This window comes from Mesoplodon bidens (genome assembly GCF_964165515.1).
Source record: "Mesoplodon bidens genome assembly, chromosome: X".
Lineage (NCBI taxonomy): Eukaryota > Metazoa > Chordata > Mammalia > Artiodactyla > Ziphiidae > Mesoplodon > Mesoplodon bidens.
This window is the reverse complement of record NC_138163.1, coordinates 28,663,981-28,679,719: the sequence shown is the minus strand read 5'-3', so window position 1 is coordinate 28,679,719 and position 15,739 is coordinate 28,663,981. Positions and strand designations below refer to the sequence as shown.

At 55.5% G+C, this 15,739-nt stretch overlaps 1 protein-coding gene across 9 annotated transcripts in view; it reads right to left on the bottom strand.

Annotated features, from left to right (window-relative positions):
- Nucleotides 1-4,644: 4,644 nt before the first annotated feature.
- ELF4 (E74 like ETS transcription factor 4) overlaps nucleotides 4,645-15,739 on the bottom strand; it is a 47,412-nt gene continuing 36,317 nt past the window's right edge. For 4 of the 9 annotated variants that reach the window (XM_081221264.1, XM_081221263.1, XM_081221262.1 and 1 more), the window contains 8 exons: nucleotides 14,652-14,823; nucleotides 14,145-14,237; nucleotides 12,591-12,782; nucleotides 11,665-11,748; nucleotides 11,396-11,588; nucleotides 10,335-10,712; nucleotides 8,924-9,482; nucleotides 4,645-8,306 (listed from right to left, as the gene is read on the bottom strand). In XM_081221264.1, coding sequence (XP_081077390.1) covers nucleotides 7,947-8,306; nucleotides 8,924-9,482; nucleotides 10,335-10,712; nucleotides 11,396-11,588; nucleotides 11,665-11,748; nucleotides 12,591-12,782; nucleotides 14,145-14,237; nucleotides 14,652-14,823 — 2,031 coding nt within the window. In that variant the 3' untranslated portion in view covers nucleotides 4,645-7,946. Of the gene's footprint in view, nucleotides 9,483-10,334; nucleotides 10,713-11,395; nucleotides 11,589-11,664; nucleotides 11,749-12,590; nucleotides 12,783-14,144; nucleotides 14,238-14,651; nucleotides 14,824-15,739 lie in introns of all 9 variants that reach the window. The other 5 variants (XM_081221268.1, XM_081221265.1, XM_081221269.1 and 2 more) reach the window with 5 other exon arrangements.

Sequence of the window (15,739 nt, the reverse complement as noted above, 5' to 3'; positions counted from 1 at the left end):
CTGCAGAGGGCTCTGGGATTGCCTGCCAGATGTTGAACCCAGGCCTCAGCTAGTTCCTAGGTTGAGGGCAGGAGACTGGTCTCCGGCCGGCCTCCACTCCTGCCTGGGGACCTGGGGCTGAGTGTGCAGCCCTACCAGGCTTCCCTTCCAGCGCTGGGTTTGTTCGTGGGGAGAGAGGGAGGGGCTTGGGCTGCTTCCCTGTCCCAGCCCCCTCTGTGGCGTTGTCTTTCCCACTCTTGTTCTTATTTTTCTACCAATTGCTATTTTTCCGAACAATCCTTGTAGAGAGTTATGTGCCATCCAAAGGTGGGAGGGCCTCCCTATGGCCAGCTCTGGTTGGAGATGGTACAGTTTTATTGTACAGGTGCTAAAACAACAACAACAAAAGAAGAAAATGGAAAAAAAAAAGGACAAAAAAAAGGCAAAAAAAAAAAGCCAGTTTGAGGATGGGACAATCTGTTCTCTGGAGACTCCTGACCCTTGCAGGAGCATTGGTGGTTATTTTCTTTGTATTGTGTTTGTTCTTTGTTCCCAGGGGGAAGTTCTAGGCCCCCTTCTGTAGGACTGCTCCCCACCCCCACCATACTGCCCAGTTGGTTTTGAACAGTTGTTCTCCCTTTCTAAAAAAAAAAAAAATATATATATATATATATATATATATGTATGTATGTATGTGTATATATATATATATATATATATATATATAAAATTGAGGGGGTTTTTTGGGGGTTTTAATTTTTTGGTTCTGTTGGGGTTCATGGTATTGTGTGGTTTATTTTATGTTTGCCTTTACTTTTTGCATTTGGGTGTGTATTCTGGCTGCCCTTTATGTTTAATTTTAATCAACTGGCTGTGGAGTCAAAAACACTTGCATACTGAAAAACCTGTGTCAGGGCTTCTGTCTCCTGTCTTCTCTCCTCCCCGTATTGGCTCTTCCGTGGTTACAGGAGGTGGGCATCCCCATGAAGTCAGTGGGGAAAGCCCTGATCCTGCTTTGCAGTTTTGGGTCCTTATGGGCACAGCAAATGAGGACAAGGTGGAGTGGCCAGTGAGCATCTGGGTCACTGGGGCAAGATCTGGAAAGGAAAGGAAAGGCAGGGGCAAATCCTGGGGGTGGGCCAGTGGGGAGAATTGAGCACCTGCGTTGGTTTGGCACGGGGCGGCGGGGGTTGGTGGGGTCCCCCTGCGCATGTGCACGCATTCCTCATTCCGCACAGGAGGAGCATGATCCGGGGGAGGGACCCCCTTTTAGGTGGCTGTGAGGGATGCTGCTCTGCAGGCCTCTCACTGTTGTGGCCTCTCCCGTTGCGGAGCACAGGCTCCGGACGCGCAGGCTCAGCGGCCATGGCTCACGGGCCCAGCCGCTCCGCGGCATGTGGGATCTTCCCGGACCGGGTCACGAACCCGTGTCCCCTGCATCGGCAGGCGGACCCTTAACCACTGCGCCACCAGGGAAGCCCGGATGCTGCTCTTTAACTCAAGCAAATCACCTGCCTGCCAGCTCTCTTTCCTTCCCTGGGCCACCGGTGTCAGCAGCTGACTTCATGGTCTTGTCACTGCCCTCTGTCATGCCGGTGTGCCCCCTGCCCCCGTACCCAGTGCAGTCTTTCTGTGGTTCTGTTTTCCTAAGACCCCGCTACTATGGAGGCAAGATGCCCATTCTGATTTTTACAACTTTTCTCCCTGCTTCTGAAAACCAGTGGTAGAAGCTATGATTCCTTCTGACTGCTGGCTCCAGAACGAACCCGTTATTGTTTGAGGGGAACGGGATGCCTGCAGGCCTGGGATGAGGCCCTTTTAAGCTATGTTCTTAGGACCTCTCACTGTGGCTGCAGTCTCTGGAGAGCCGTATCGGCGTACAGGCCAGGGGTCTGTGTGTCTGGCCGACGGGAGCCCAGCCAGCCCCAGGAGTGATCTGTGAGCTGCTCAGATGCAGGAGCAGCAGTAGCCCTCCCCATTGGCCTTCACTTACCCACTTTCTGATCCTGAGGCCTCGGGTTCCCAAACAACACCTGAGGCCATGTGGCGAGTGCAAGGATCCAGCTAGGCCAAGGATGCTATGGGAGCTCAGAGGGATGGGCAGGGGCACAGGGTTGTTCAGAAATGATGCCTGGTTGACAAGTAGGAAAATGGGAATTAGGGGTGGTAGGGAAGAATCTTTGAACTAAGGAGACATCTGAGCACAGGCTTGGAGACAAAGAAGGGTAGTATGTGCAGGAAACTACAACCCACTTCAGTGTCACCGGAGCTAGAAGGTACAGGTTGGGGAGGAGGGTGTAGGAGCCCTGCCAGCCATGCCACGGAGTATATGGCTTTGACTTTTGCCTGAGGTGATGGGGAACCAGGGGAACTCTTTAAACCAGGTATGACACAACATCTTTTTGTTTTTCTTTTAATACATTGGTAAAAATGTGCTGGAGGTAGGACAGGCAGAGGGAGGGGAAGAGGTGATTCCTTGAGATTCAGAAGAAAGGATGAAGGGAGAGTCGTGGGGATGCTATAAGGATTTCTATTTAGGGCAGGAAGGAGATGCTGTGGGCAAAGTCCGAATGACCCCAAAGGAATAGGTGATGGTCCTTTGGGGACCCATGGACAGCCATGGGCGTCTGGGGTGTGTGGGTGTGCGCACCCCTTTATTTCTCTGGAGAAAGGGGATGAGTTAAGAGCGGGACCAAACAGCAGTTTCTTTTCTTGCTTTTGGGTTCCCTTCCCAACACCTTTTCTGAAGTCCTCTCACTGCCCTTCTGCCAGAGTGGGAAGATCAAAGCAGGAGGTACGACTGTGAATCCCGTAAAGCAGGAGGTAAATCTGCATCCCTGGTCCGGACTGGGGTGAGGACGATGGCCTCTTATTAAGTGATCTAATCCTTTCAGTGCGGCCTAGGGGAAAGAGCCAGCCCACCACTTAGCCACCTAGGCTGACTTCGGGTGAGAGAGAACCTAATCTTTCGAGCCTTCATTGCTCCATCTGCCAAATGGGGCTCAATTTACTGCCGACGGAAGAGAATCATACTGAGTAAACATGGCTGTTTAGCTGAAGTTAGTTCCTCCTACATGCTGAGGTCACGAGCTTACAGTTAATGATGGTCTTACCAGAATGTTCATTTTTGGGGTGCAGGGTTGAGAGGGAGGCCCAGTTCAAGTCTCCGTACTCCGAGAAAGAACGACCAGCAATCTATTTGGGTTGGGGGGGAATTGGGCGGTAAGCTCCTGCGCCTTCCATATTTTACCCTATGACGGGGAAGCTTGTTGGGTGCTTTACTGTGTCCCGTCCCTGCTAAGACAAGTGCGTGTGTGGTTTGCGGAGAATGAGGTCCGCCCCAAGGGCGGCCTGCTTAGCTCCCAGGGGGAGGGGCCAAGTGCTGGAGCCTTCTGGACCCCGCAACGGGGCGGGCCAGGCTCCACGTGTTCCCCGAGACCACGGCTTTCCATGGCGAGGCGGGCTGCTAAGCTGCAGCGTTGGGCAAACGGACTCGGACGCCTCCCAGGAGCCCGGGCTCACGCCGCGGGCGGTCGGGGCCCTCCGCGCACAGACGGCTGTCGCGGGTGACTCGATCACTCTCCAATTTCAAGGTTGAAAGCGGCGGTGCGTGCAAGTGTAGCTAAAGGCAGGCCGCGGTGGGGAGGTGGCCAGGCCGGGCGCCCCGCGGCTGGGGGCGGTGGCCCGGTCTCACTCCCGCCGCCCGTGCGAGAGTGGCGGCCGGCGCAGGAGGCCAGGCCCGCCGCGTGCTCACCTGCTAGTCCCGGAGGCTGGGGGTGGGGGGCGACGGGGCGGGGCCAGGGCGCGACCAGCCAATGGGGAGAGGGCATTCATTCGACCGCTGAATTCCCCCTGGAAAGGGGAAGGGGAGGGGGACGGGGAGGGGGACGGGGAGGGGGCCGGGGGGAAAGTTCCAAGCTACGGAACGATGGAAGGCCTTGGTGGGGGCCGGAGCCGCCCAGGGACAGTTTGGGGCGCAGGGTCGGGACTGAGGCAGAGGAAGATGCCGGCCGCGGCCGCCTCCGCCAAGAGCGGCACGCCCCGCCCTGGCCGCCTCTCCCTTCGCGGGCTCCGCTGGGTCACCCGCCCGCCTGCGCCGGCTCCATAGCGCCACCTGCTGGACGCAGGCCGCACGCCTAGCGTGCGAAGGCCGAGGCTCTCACAGGCTGCGACCGCCTTGGCCTCCCAGGCCTGGGAGCGGCCAGAGGGGAATGAGCTCACTCACCTCGGATCCAGCGGCTTTGGAGCCGGAGGCAACCGCCTCTTCAAAAATACATGATGGGGTCAGAGAGACTGCGATCGTGAGAATAACTTCTTGTTCCGCCTCTCCCACAGGGCCTGACACTTCTACCTCTCAGTCCCACCCAGGGATGAGGAAATAGTGATGAGTCTGTCCCAGGAAGGGGGCAGCAGAAAAGGGCAGGAGTTCAGAGTCTACGGGGCACCTGGTGGCAGCAAGGCACTGCTGGAAGCAGCCTTGGTCTCCTTGTGGACCCTGCTGTCGCTGTCCTGGGGTGGCCGCAGACGTGGGCAAGGGAGGCAGCTGCCTGCAGTGCTATATGAGGGGAAAAAAGCTGTGGTAGCCCCCAAGTATGGGTTGTCCTTTTCTCGCCCCTCTTGCCTGCCTTAGTATAGGGCTGAAATCCCCATGGTTAGAAACAGGACTTATTCATTCTTTCAATAAACATTTATTGAGCACCTACTGTGTGCCAGGCACTGTGCTAGGCGCCGGGGATACATCAGTGACTAACACACAGTCCCTGTCCTTGAGGAGCTCACAGTCTATCGGAGGGGAAACATACATAAACACATAGCTAAGGAGCTACCATGTGCTAAGTGCTACAATAAGAGGTATATACAAAGTGCTGTGGGAGCTCAGAGGAGGGAGTAATGCATCAGCTGCTGGGGGTGAGGAGCAAGTCTCTTGACTCAAACCATTGCAAAGGCAGGGATGTTGTTGCCACGTGACCCTGGTTGAAATGAACCTGTCTCCTGAGGCTCTCCTCTAGCCCTCTCCCATAACTATATCAGCACAGGTTAGTTTATCAGATTAGCTAATTTAACACTTCGAGTAGGAAAGAAACTGGACAGGGAAGTTTCTTTAGGGGCAGGGGATGTTCAAAGTAGTAACAACTCTTGCATGCTAAGGCTGGGGGGTGGGGTGGGGGTACCATGAGGGCACTGAGCCAGGGAGGGCAGGCCCTGGGCAGTGGAGCACCTGGGGTGAGTGCCTGTGCAGAGGGGAGGTCGGAGGTCACCTACCTCAAACTTTGGTCCCCCATCTCTCACCAGCTCAATCAGTAACCGTCTGCTGATGCTCACTAGTTGCTTCGTAGTGTGCCCTGCTCTTTGGGTGATACGGCCCCTGCCCCTCAGAAGGTAACACACTAACTGGGGAGACTAAATAGGTTCAGGTCATTGCAGATGTAAGTAACAGTTTGTGATGATTATAGGGGAGATGTCACAGGCTGCTCACAGTCAGTTGCCAAAAGAGTGGCAAGTGCAACAAGTTTAAATGAACTCACTAAGGATAGGCTGGTCTGGGGAGGCAGCTTCCCTGAACCAAGACTTGAAGGATGGATACAACTTAATTGGTACTAGCGGGGTGGGAAGACCATTCCGGTTGAGCAGAAGCAAGTAAAGCAAAAGCAAAGAGCTGGGAAACTCCAACAGAGGCACATTCAAAGGCCAGCCAATCCACCCCTTTGACTGGAGCAGTACACAGGTCAGGGAAGCAATGTTGAGCCGACAGGGGAAGTCAGGCCCTGATGGTGAAGGGCTTTGCCAGAAGGTCAAAGACTTGGGAACCTGTCTGGAGAAAGAGCTGATGCTAAGCGCAAAATACTTCTGGAACGGCTGACCTGAGCCCTCAAGTGCTCCCCCACACCTCCTCCAGGACCCCTGGACTGCCTCACGATTCAGAAAATGAAGGGTTAATGCCCAGCTGCCCAGAACAGATTGGAGGTTAAGTATTTTGAGTGTCACCCCGACCAGGAGGCATCCTGGCAGAGGAAGAACAGAGGTGGTGCCTTGGCAGATTGGAGGGGCTGAGTCGGATCACCCTGGGGGGCTGCCAATGTGTCTGGGGAGGGGGTTAAGCTCTGAGTGAGTTTGAGCTAGGCTGGGAATGTGGAAGAACGGCCAGATTTGAGAGACAATGGTGCACTGCGCTGGAGTTCAGGAAATGGGGAGGGGACAGGGTCACGTGAACGCAGCCATCAGCTGGCTCTGAAATGTCAAGCTTAGAAGGTCAGGAAAATGGTGGCACCATTAACAGAAACAGGCAAGTCATGACGGCCTTTTTGTTTCGAAAGGTTTCGTGTGTGTGGAGGACTTTCAAAACTCCTTTTTTTTTTTTTTTTTTTTCCTTGCGGTACGCGGGCCTCTCACTGTTGTGGCCTCTCCCGTTGCGGAGCACAGGCTCCGGACGCGCAGGCTCAGCGGCCATGGCTCACGGGCCCAGCCGCTCCGCGGCATGTGGGATCTTCCCGGACCGGGGCACGAACCCGTGTCCCCTGCATCGGCAGGCGGACTCTCAACCACTGCGCCACCAGGGAAGCCCCGAAAATCCATTTTTGATAGAGGGGCACTCTCTGAGGGACTGACAGGCATCCAGGTAGAACTATCCAGCAGACCGCTAGAAATGTGAGCCACAAGCTGAGGAGAAGAGTGAGGGCTGGAGCTCTAGATTTCAGACCCAACCCAAAGAGCCCTCCTGGAGCCAGGAGGATGGATGAGGCCCTTGGGGGCACCCACATGTAAAGTGGTACACGTGGAGCCAGCACGGGCAGAGAGAGAGAGGGTGACGGAGGACTCGGATGAGCCCAGCTAGTGCCGAAGGGGATGGGAAGTAGTGTCATGTGCCGTGAGGGCTCACAGGGGCCAAGAACTGTGAAGAAGACCTTCGTATGATGAGTTCTATGGGGTTGGGGTGAGGGGGGCAGGGCCACTCTTAACCCATGTGGCACCTTTGTGCCAAAATTACTTTTAAAGGTGACCCTTTTCAAGATGCTTTACTTTCCACCACCAGGAAATGGTCACAATAAACTGATTTTATTAGAAAAAGTCACGTTAACGCCAAGCGCTGGAGACGTGTGAGAAATACACCTGCACAACCATATATGCTTCCCTCCTGGGGGGAGAAGAGGGAGAACAAGAGGACGAAAATGGGCTTGGCAGTGAGCAGAAGGAGAGAGAAGGGCAACCAGGGGAGGTAGTTAGGTCACGTGGCTGGTTTTGTGCCAGGGACATAGCAAAGGTCCTGAGGCACTGATTCACATTAACCAAATTCACCAGATAATATCACTGTTTCCAAGGCTGACATATTAGAGCTCTTAGCCTGGCTCTGAAACTTGGCGGAGGGAGAAAAGCAAATTCACAGAAGAGAGAGGGGACGGGATGGAGGCCCCAGGCCGAGGGGTTGACTTCAAGAGAAAATTGGCTGACCCCCTCTCAGAAAGAGGAAAGATGGAAGGAAGGCACGTGGAGAGACAGGAGGAACAGGGAGCTCACAGCTGCTGGCTCCCGTCTTCGTGGAGGAGGAATCAGGGTGAGGTGAGAAAGCTGGAGATCAGGGGCCGCGGCCCACTGGAGGTGGTCTGCTGCAGCCGTCGCGGGAGTGGCTGGGTGGACCGACCTGTGAGGGGAGTAGAAAGTAGGCTGAGCAGCAAGTAGGCACGAGCGGGGACGGAGGCGGGCCCAAAGCACATCGCTACTGGATTATCCGACTGTCCCCGGCCCCACCTGCCAGCAGGGAAGCGGCAGGGGCAAAATTAATCAAGAGGGAAGCCAGGATTCGGGGTGCAGGGCAGGGCGCCCGTGAAGGCTGGTATTACAGCCCGAGCCCTTGGCACAAACATCCAGCTAATTTAGCCCCCCTCCCCACCCGGGGACGTTGTGGCTGGGTCTGCCCCTGGAGGGGCGCTTCAGCGAAGCACTCTGGGGAGCTGATGTTTCCGGCCTGCTGGCTAATGACTGGTGGGCAAAGAGGCTGAGCCCAGGAAGAAAGCGTCTTCCCCAACGTACATGCCCATCGAAGGTCTCCTCCCCTGGACCTGCTCCAGCTCTGTGACATCTCTCGGATTTGGGGGCTCCAACCTGTACCCCATAGGCTCAGAACAACCGAATCTTGGTTTGTACAAAGGGAACCGGAGAAGGCTTTCCCTTAAAACAGAAAATTCCCCGTCTCTGTGGCTGACCCACAGAGAGACACACACCCTTGAAGACCTCACAGCTACACCCCCGTCCTCACCAAAGAAATGGAGATACAGACCCACGAGTACACACAGATACATACAGAGATATTCACATACGGGGTAGTAAATACTCTGTGGAGGGGAAGAAGATGGTGAAATACAGTCAGGCAAAAAGACTCTTCTCACGAAGCCCCTACTCCAGCCCTGGCTACAAACGTCTCAGGAGGTCTGCCCTCCGTCACCAAGTCAGCCTATAACCCCGACAAGAACATATCCCCTAGTGCTCTTGAAAGCTGTGGTCTGACACCAGGGATGCTCCGACTGGGCCTGTCTTGGCCATGGTGACGCCAGGCAGGGGTGGCGCACGGGGGTGTGGTGTACTGACACCCCACTGAAATATAAGGGCAGGTGTGCTACTTCAGTCAGTCTCTCTTAGAGGAAGTCCGTACACAAATGCTTCTCAACTTTGCCTGGTGGGTCACACTTCCCCCCAAGCCCTCCGTTTATATGTCATGGGGCTCCATCTTAATGAGGGAAGTGGGGTTGAATGGGGAGAAGGGGGCTGGTGTCGGGGATCTGGTCAGCAGGCTCCCAGATGTGGTCACACTAGGCTCAGCCGTAAACAGGGACCCTGAGCCCGAGGAGAGCTCAAGTTCAGCCACCGGGGTCAGCCCAACAGTGGGGCGGCTGGGAGGAGAGAAAGTCTGGTTTCCCAGAAGGCTCGGATTGTGGGAACCCCTTGAAACTACCTGGGTTGGAAGTGGCTGAAGGTGAGCCTGATCCCTCAGGAGCTCCCTCAGGGTCTCTTCAGGAACCAGCAGCCCCTCCATGGGGGCCCCGGTCATCATGCCCTGTACATAGGAGGAGGGCCTCAGCGGCCCCTCCTTGACCCCAGGGGCTGCTGTGGCACCGGAAGTCCTGATGAAGGCCGCAATCACAGTCCCGGGGGGCTGAGAGCTGGGCCCTGCTGGGCCAGCCCCCGTGACCGAGGGTGGTGCTGGATTGGTCGGACAGTTGCCCCCAGCCAGAATTTGGGGGAGGCTACTGAGAATCAGCGGAGCCCCTGGTGCTGCCACCTGGTTCTCTTGGAAACTGGTGTTCAGGGGGAAGGAGGCCTGCAAGGTGAAGGTGTCCTTGAAGGTCGAAGCAGGCGGAACACTCTGGAGAACGAGCTGGGTTGAAGCAGTAGTACTGGCAGGAGGCCCATTGGTCAGCACTGTGGTCAGCGGGATGGTCTGCAGGGTCAAGGCCGAGCCTGACCCGACAGGGGCCACTCCTAGGTGGATGTTGCTGGGCACTGAAGAAGTACTGAGGAGAAATAGAAAACAGATTTGGTTCAGGTAGGAGGCTCAGGAGGGCACAGGAGGAATGGAGCTGAAGGCGTTTTCTTTGTCGTCACTTTGGCTACCGTTTGTTGAGCACTTAGTAAAGGTCAGGGATCATTCTAACTGGCTGGCATGCAGGATTTCACTCAATCTTCCGATCAGCCCATGAGTTGAATAAGATTAACAATCTGAGTTTACTGTGTGAGGAAACAGGAACAGAGAGGTTATGTAACTTGCCCTAGACCACACAGCTAGTAACAGGGACACATCAAGGCTTTCTGACTCCAGAGCTCGTGTCTGTCACCGCTCCACTCTACTGCCGTCCCTCTTCAGAAGAGCATCCCTGTGGCCCACACCAGCGTAGTGACAGGTGTATACATATAAGCCAGACAAAGCCCAAAGTTTTCACGGAGAATGGGAGGCACCTTAGTGTGGACAAGAAGTAGCAAGAGCTTTCCTGGTGGGCTTGGAGGGCCTGAGGAAGGCAGGAGGTAACATTCCCTGCTGCCTCTTTTCTGGAGTGGAGGAGGCTTGGGGGGATGGGCCCAGGAGTGGAGGCTCCTGGTGGCTGCTTGGGAGCACTCTGGGGTAACAGAAACAGCCCCAGCTGGCAAGAGAAGCACCCCAGGTCAACAGCTGGCTTGGCCGTTGCGTTGGCGTGTGACCTCAGGCAAGCCTCTTTTCCTCTTTTAACCAACAAGTGTCCTACTGGCTTCCCAGGGATGCCACAAGGGTCCCAGGAGACCCGAGAGACAGCGGAGCTTTGCAAGAAGCTGAAAACGCTCCCCATCACGAGGTACTGTGGGAAGACTTGGAACGACCTGGGTGCACTTACCTCACAGCTTTGGTGCGTTTGGCCTGGCTCTCTGGTGGAGAGACAAGCACCGTGGAGGTAGTGGGGATCTCCTCATCTAGAGACAGTCCCGATTCCAGACTCGCAGATGGCTGTAGACCAACGTGCTGAACCTTTGGCTTTTCCCAGGAAGTGGCGCCCTTGCCATGCGGGGCAGCTCTGGATGATACCCTGGAGCTGGCTCGCCGGGTGGTGCCGCTGGACGAGGTGGAGGGAGTGGAGGCCTGAGGGGATGTGGCTGGGGCTTCACTTGTCTCATCCTCGTCTTCAATCACCACCAGGTCCTTGGGCATCTCCTTAAACTGGTACACCAGCCTCTGCCCTTCCACTTTGGCAAGGATGCCTCTTTGGTAGTAATATCTGTGGGACACGGGGCAGAAAGTGGGGGGTGAGCCAGGGACACACCACCCTCCCGGGCAGGGCGCGCACGAGGTGGAGGCTGGTCGGGGAGCCAGACGGGAGCCCAAGGGCAAGGGAAGGGGTAGGACCAACTCTCGGACTTGGAAGGCTTTTATGAAATTTCTGAGATCTCCCCCCTGATGACTCAAAGGGTCCACAAGAAGGGATTTCAAATGCTGAACCCCATCCTGCTTTGGAGCAGAGGACGGGGGTGAGTGAAGGATGGGAGGGGTGGACGATGGGGGTTCAGCAGTCCCCCAACCTGAGAGACCGACCGTGGGTAAGTCAGGCCCATCTTCCTGGGCCCCTAGCTCGCAGAATATGAAGGAAGCCCTTCTTGGGGATGGGGGGCCCTAAAGTTCTCTTTCTACTCTAAAAAGAAAAAAGGCTAGGACAGAAATGCAAGAGGAAGGGGACTGTCCCTCCCAGGCGGGACCTGGGAAATGGGCTGGGGGGCAAGCAAACGGGAGAGTCACAGGAATTCCCTCCTCGGAAGAGCGTCCCGGTGACCCAGGCCACAGGAGCGAGGCACTTACGCATCACCCAGAGCCCAGTCTTTTCAGGGAAAATTGGAGGCCCCTCAGCGACGGGACTCCTTGGACAGAAGGAAGAGCTTGGTGACTCCTCAAGGCAGGGGCTCCTACCTTAGTGCCCGTCCCATCGTCTCGTAGTTCATGTCAGGCTTGTTCTTCTGCTTCCCCCACAGCTTGGACACCGCTTTGGAATCTACCAGCTTGAAGATGCCTTTCTCTCGCTGGGTCCACTTGATGTACTTGGGGCAGGTGTTCCGGTCTTGCAGAAGTGCGAGGAGGAACTCCCACAGGTAGATGGTGCTGCCTGCAGAGTGGCAGGCGGTGAGGGCGCGCCCAGGCCCCCCGGCTCCCTACCCGCCTCACCTGCCTCCCCACCGTACCTTTGCCATCCTTGGATTTCCTCCGAATAGGGATGCTGGGGTCAGTGACGGGTGAGGTACTGCGGTTGCCCTTGGTCTTCCGGACTGTGGGGTGATGGTGGGAGCAGGGTGAGCGCTGATGGGCAGCTCCCGAGAGGGAGGGCCCAAGCGCTCACCAAGTTAGGGTGATGAGGCAGACAAGGAAGAGGCAGGTCGGGAGGCCCGGGGTCACTCTCCACAGGCACAGACTTCAGGTGCCCGCACCTGCCCAATGGCCAGCCCTCATTTTCAGGCCCCAAAGGTAGAGCAGGACACTGCTCCTGTGTGGGGTGGCGGAGTGCTTACCGATGAGCCACCTTTAGAAGATCAGAATCTGCCTCGCCTAATTTTTGAAACAAAAAGGCAGCCTAAAGGCGTGACTGTGGTGCGGATAAGTGTGGCACCAGGGTTTGGTTGCCGCACGGACACGGCAGTATCGACCAGGCATCGCCTGAGTAAATCAATAACACTGGGGCTTGGGAAAGCCCAAAGTCCTCTCCCATACATGGTCTCGGCTCCGTAAGCTCCGAGAGGGAAGATAAGAGCACGGGTTGAGGCAGAGGCCCCCGGAGGGCCAGGGACTGGCCAGGGGGCCAAGCCTGGTGTCTGAACACTCAGTACAGGATTCAACCCATGGGGATCATTGGGTTTTTAAGAGTTTACATATCTGCTGGGCAGATGGGGGTAGCCTGGGAAATGTCAGGCTTTGGGCAGGCTACCTGATGAGGCCCGTCTTTCCAGAAGGGAGGACTTTCTGTCCATCCCGCCACACCGGAGAGCTGCTCTCTTAATGTGTCTGTGAACCTCACCCCGACACTCACCCCTACTTATGGTCTCCCTGAGCCCCTCCTACTGCCCACCCCCATGAAGGAACACTGTCCCTCTCCCCCCCGCCTTCTCTCTCTTACGTCTCTTCTTCGATTTTCCAGTCTTCTTGGCACTTTCCTCTCTGGGGACCTTCTCCTCCAGACAGCGCTCCTCCTGGCCACCAGGGTCACCAGCCCTGTTCAGGGCGTCGGGCTCAGAGACAGGAAACAGGTAGCTGGGCAGAGTGACAGCTGGAGCAGGGTCCGGGTCTGGAAGCATTTCGGAGGTGCTGACTACAAGAAGAAAGGCCTGAGGTGGGTGGGGCCCAGGGCATGGTCTCCCAGTGCTCAAGAGAACAGTGGGCTCCTGGCGGGGCGGGGCGAGGCGCCATTCCCCATGGCCCCAGACACAGGATACACCTGAAAATGCCTCCCGTGTCTCACAACACTAGGAGAGGAAACATCTGCAGAGCTGTGGGCACGAGCTGGCCCCAATCACGGCGGCCACGTTTATAGCCCACTGCTGGTGGTGGGGAAGTTCCAGGTGACACCCAAGGAAAAGGGCCACCTTGATTTAGTCATCTACTCATTTCACAACCAGAAGGGGCCTTAGACATTTAGCCCAATTCCTCTGCTTTTCTGGTGAGGAAACTGAGACCCAGAGATGGCAGAGCATGTGCCCAAGGTCACACAGCAAGCTGGTCACACATGCCTGGTACATGCAGGCACTCAGAAAATATTTGTTGAATCCTGAATGAATATTAGTGACAGAGTCGGGATTAGGAATGCTAGGATTCAGAATTTGCAGCTTCAGGGCTTTCTTTCCCCCACTGTATCCCAGCACCTCCTTGAGAAGGGGCAGTTGGGGCCAGGAATCCTGTGGAGTCACCGCAAATGCGTGGGGGTTGCTGAGGGAGAAGCCTGCCTCGGGGGCCATCGGAGGAGGTAGGGGCCAACCTCCCAGAACAGTGAAGGGATGAGGAGGCCACACCCTGCACAGTCTTCCTGGGAGCTCAGCAAGACAGCAGAGGGGCCTGAAGTTACCCTGGCCAATAGTATTCAGCCTTAAAAAGGAAGGAAATGCTGACACATGCTATACATGGACGGACCTTGAGGACGTTACGTAAGTGAAATAAGCCAGTCCCTCCAAAACAAGTACTGTAAGCTTCTACTTATCTGAGGTCCCTAGAGGAGTCGAATTCATTGACACAGAAAGTAGAATGGTGGTGGCCAGGGGCTGAGGGGAAGGGGAAATGGGGAGTTAGTGTTTCATGGGGACAGACTTTCAGTTTTACAAGATGGCAAGAGGTCTGGAGAGGACGGTGGTGGCTGCATAACAGAACAAATGTACTTAATGCCACGGACCTGCACACTGAAAAATGGTTCAGGTGGTCCATTTTATGTTATGTGTATTTTACAAAAATTGAAAAACTAGGAAAAAAAAAAAAAAAACCCAGACAGTCACCCTGGCCATCTTTGCTTGTCTCCAGTGCCATCCTGCCCTTCCCATTCCAGTCAGAACCAAAGAGCACGTGCACGTGTATATGGGTGGGTGTGGGTGCGCACACATGTCCCTGAGAATCTAATACATGGATGTGATATTTTTAAATGGAATTTTGTGTTGCTTCAACTTAAGGCGCCAGGGTTCAAACTTACAGATCTGCTTCTCATCCAGGATGTCATTGGGAGACTCGACGTTGAGCAAGACTTCAGTGGTTGACATGGTTTGCGAGGTTGCTTCATTGTCATCTGGTGCCGGGTTCCATGATGTGGGGGAGAAGAAAAGTTCCCTCAGGGCATAGGGCAGTGGATGCAGCTACAACCAGGGCCAGCTCAGAGAATGGAGCTAAGGAGCCCAGGGGCAGCCGGGAGGGGACCAGCACGCCTCCCACCCTGATTCTCCACCTTTCTCTACACCCAGCCCAGCTGGTCTCCCCTCACTGCCCCGCTCCATCTCAGGAGATCATGAATCCATTTAGGTGGTTTCCTGCTCTCTGAAGTGGTACTACCTCCTGCTTATCCGACTCACCCCATCTAATTTCCAACTGTTGGGGGCCTTGACCTTGGCTGTGTGGGGTCACTAGAAGCCATTGTGGACTACTGTTCCCTGAAGACAGAACCCCTTTCTCCTCCACACCTTCTCTGCCCAGGAAGGAAACAGACCTGCCAGCAAAAAACTACCCTCCAGGATCTGATCCTGAGTCATGCACAAGGTCCCGTCTGTTATGATGCCATTGTGAACGTCGTCCAGCTCCAGGCCTGAGTACAGATGCAGTAATTCGGGGTAGGGGACCTGCTCCACGATCACAGCTGGGAACACTGAGGGGTCTTCCAGCTACGGAAAAGAGAGGGATCTGGTTCAGGGCTCACCCGCCTCTTCCAGGAAGCCCTCCGTACCAGAATCTGACCTTTCTTGCAATTCCTAATTCTTGGATCCCTCAGGGGCTGTCCTTTGTAGGGCATGACATTGCTCTGGGTCCAACCTCACTAGGTGATGCTTTGAGTGGGTTCTTTTTTTTTTTTTTTTTTTTTTTTTTTTGCGGTATGCGGGCCTCTCACTGTTGTGGCCTCTCCCGTTGTGGAGCACAGGCTCCGGACGCGCAGGCTCGGCGGCCATGGCTCATGGGCCCAGCTGCTCCGCGTGCATGTGGGATCTTCCCGGACTGGGGCACGAACCTGTGTCCCCTGCATCGGCAGGCAGACTCTCAACCACTGTGCCACCAGGGAAGCCCATGAATGGGCTCTTAATGAATAGAGATGGGTTAGCTCTGTACCAGCTGCACTCAACCAAGGGCAGACAGTTCTAACTGGTCATAGTTATGGGTTCATCGGTGAACAGGGTTAGTGCTCAGTCTATGAAAAGGATAAGGCTCATTCTGAAGCCAGTGGGAAAGGATTCGTCAACGGCAAGGGCGAGGGACTCAGCCTACGCTCAGGGTTGGGTACCAGGGTTAGGGGCTCAGACTGTGAACATCTTAGGGCTCAGTCCGTGGTGATGAGAGTAGGAATGAAGACAGAAGAACAGAGGCATTATAGAGGTAGGAAGGTAAGGGCCTCGTCCCTGCCTGGATGGGGGAGAGGGTTCTGACTTCCAGCTTGATTCAGTGGGTGCATGGGGATACTGTTCTTGTTAAGGGGGAACCCAGAAGGACGAGGAGCAGGGTTTTGGAGAAAGATAAGGGAGAAAGTGTCTGAATATGGTGAGTTGGAGGTACCACTGAGATACTTAAAATGGAGATACCTCAGGGAGT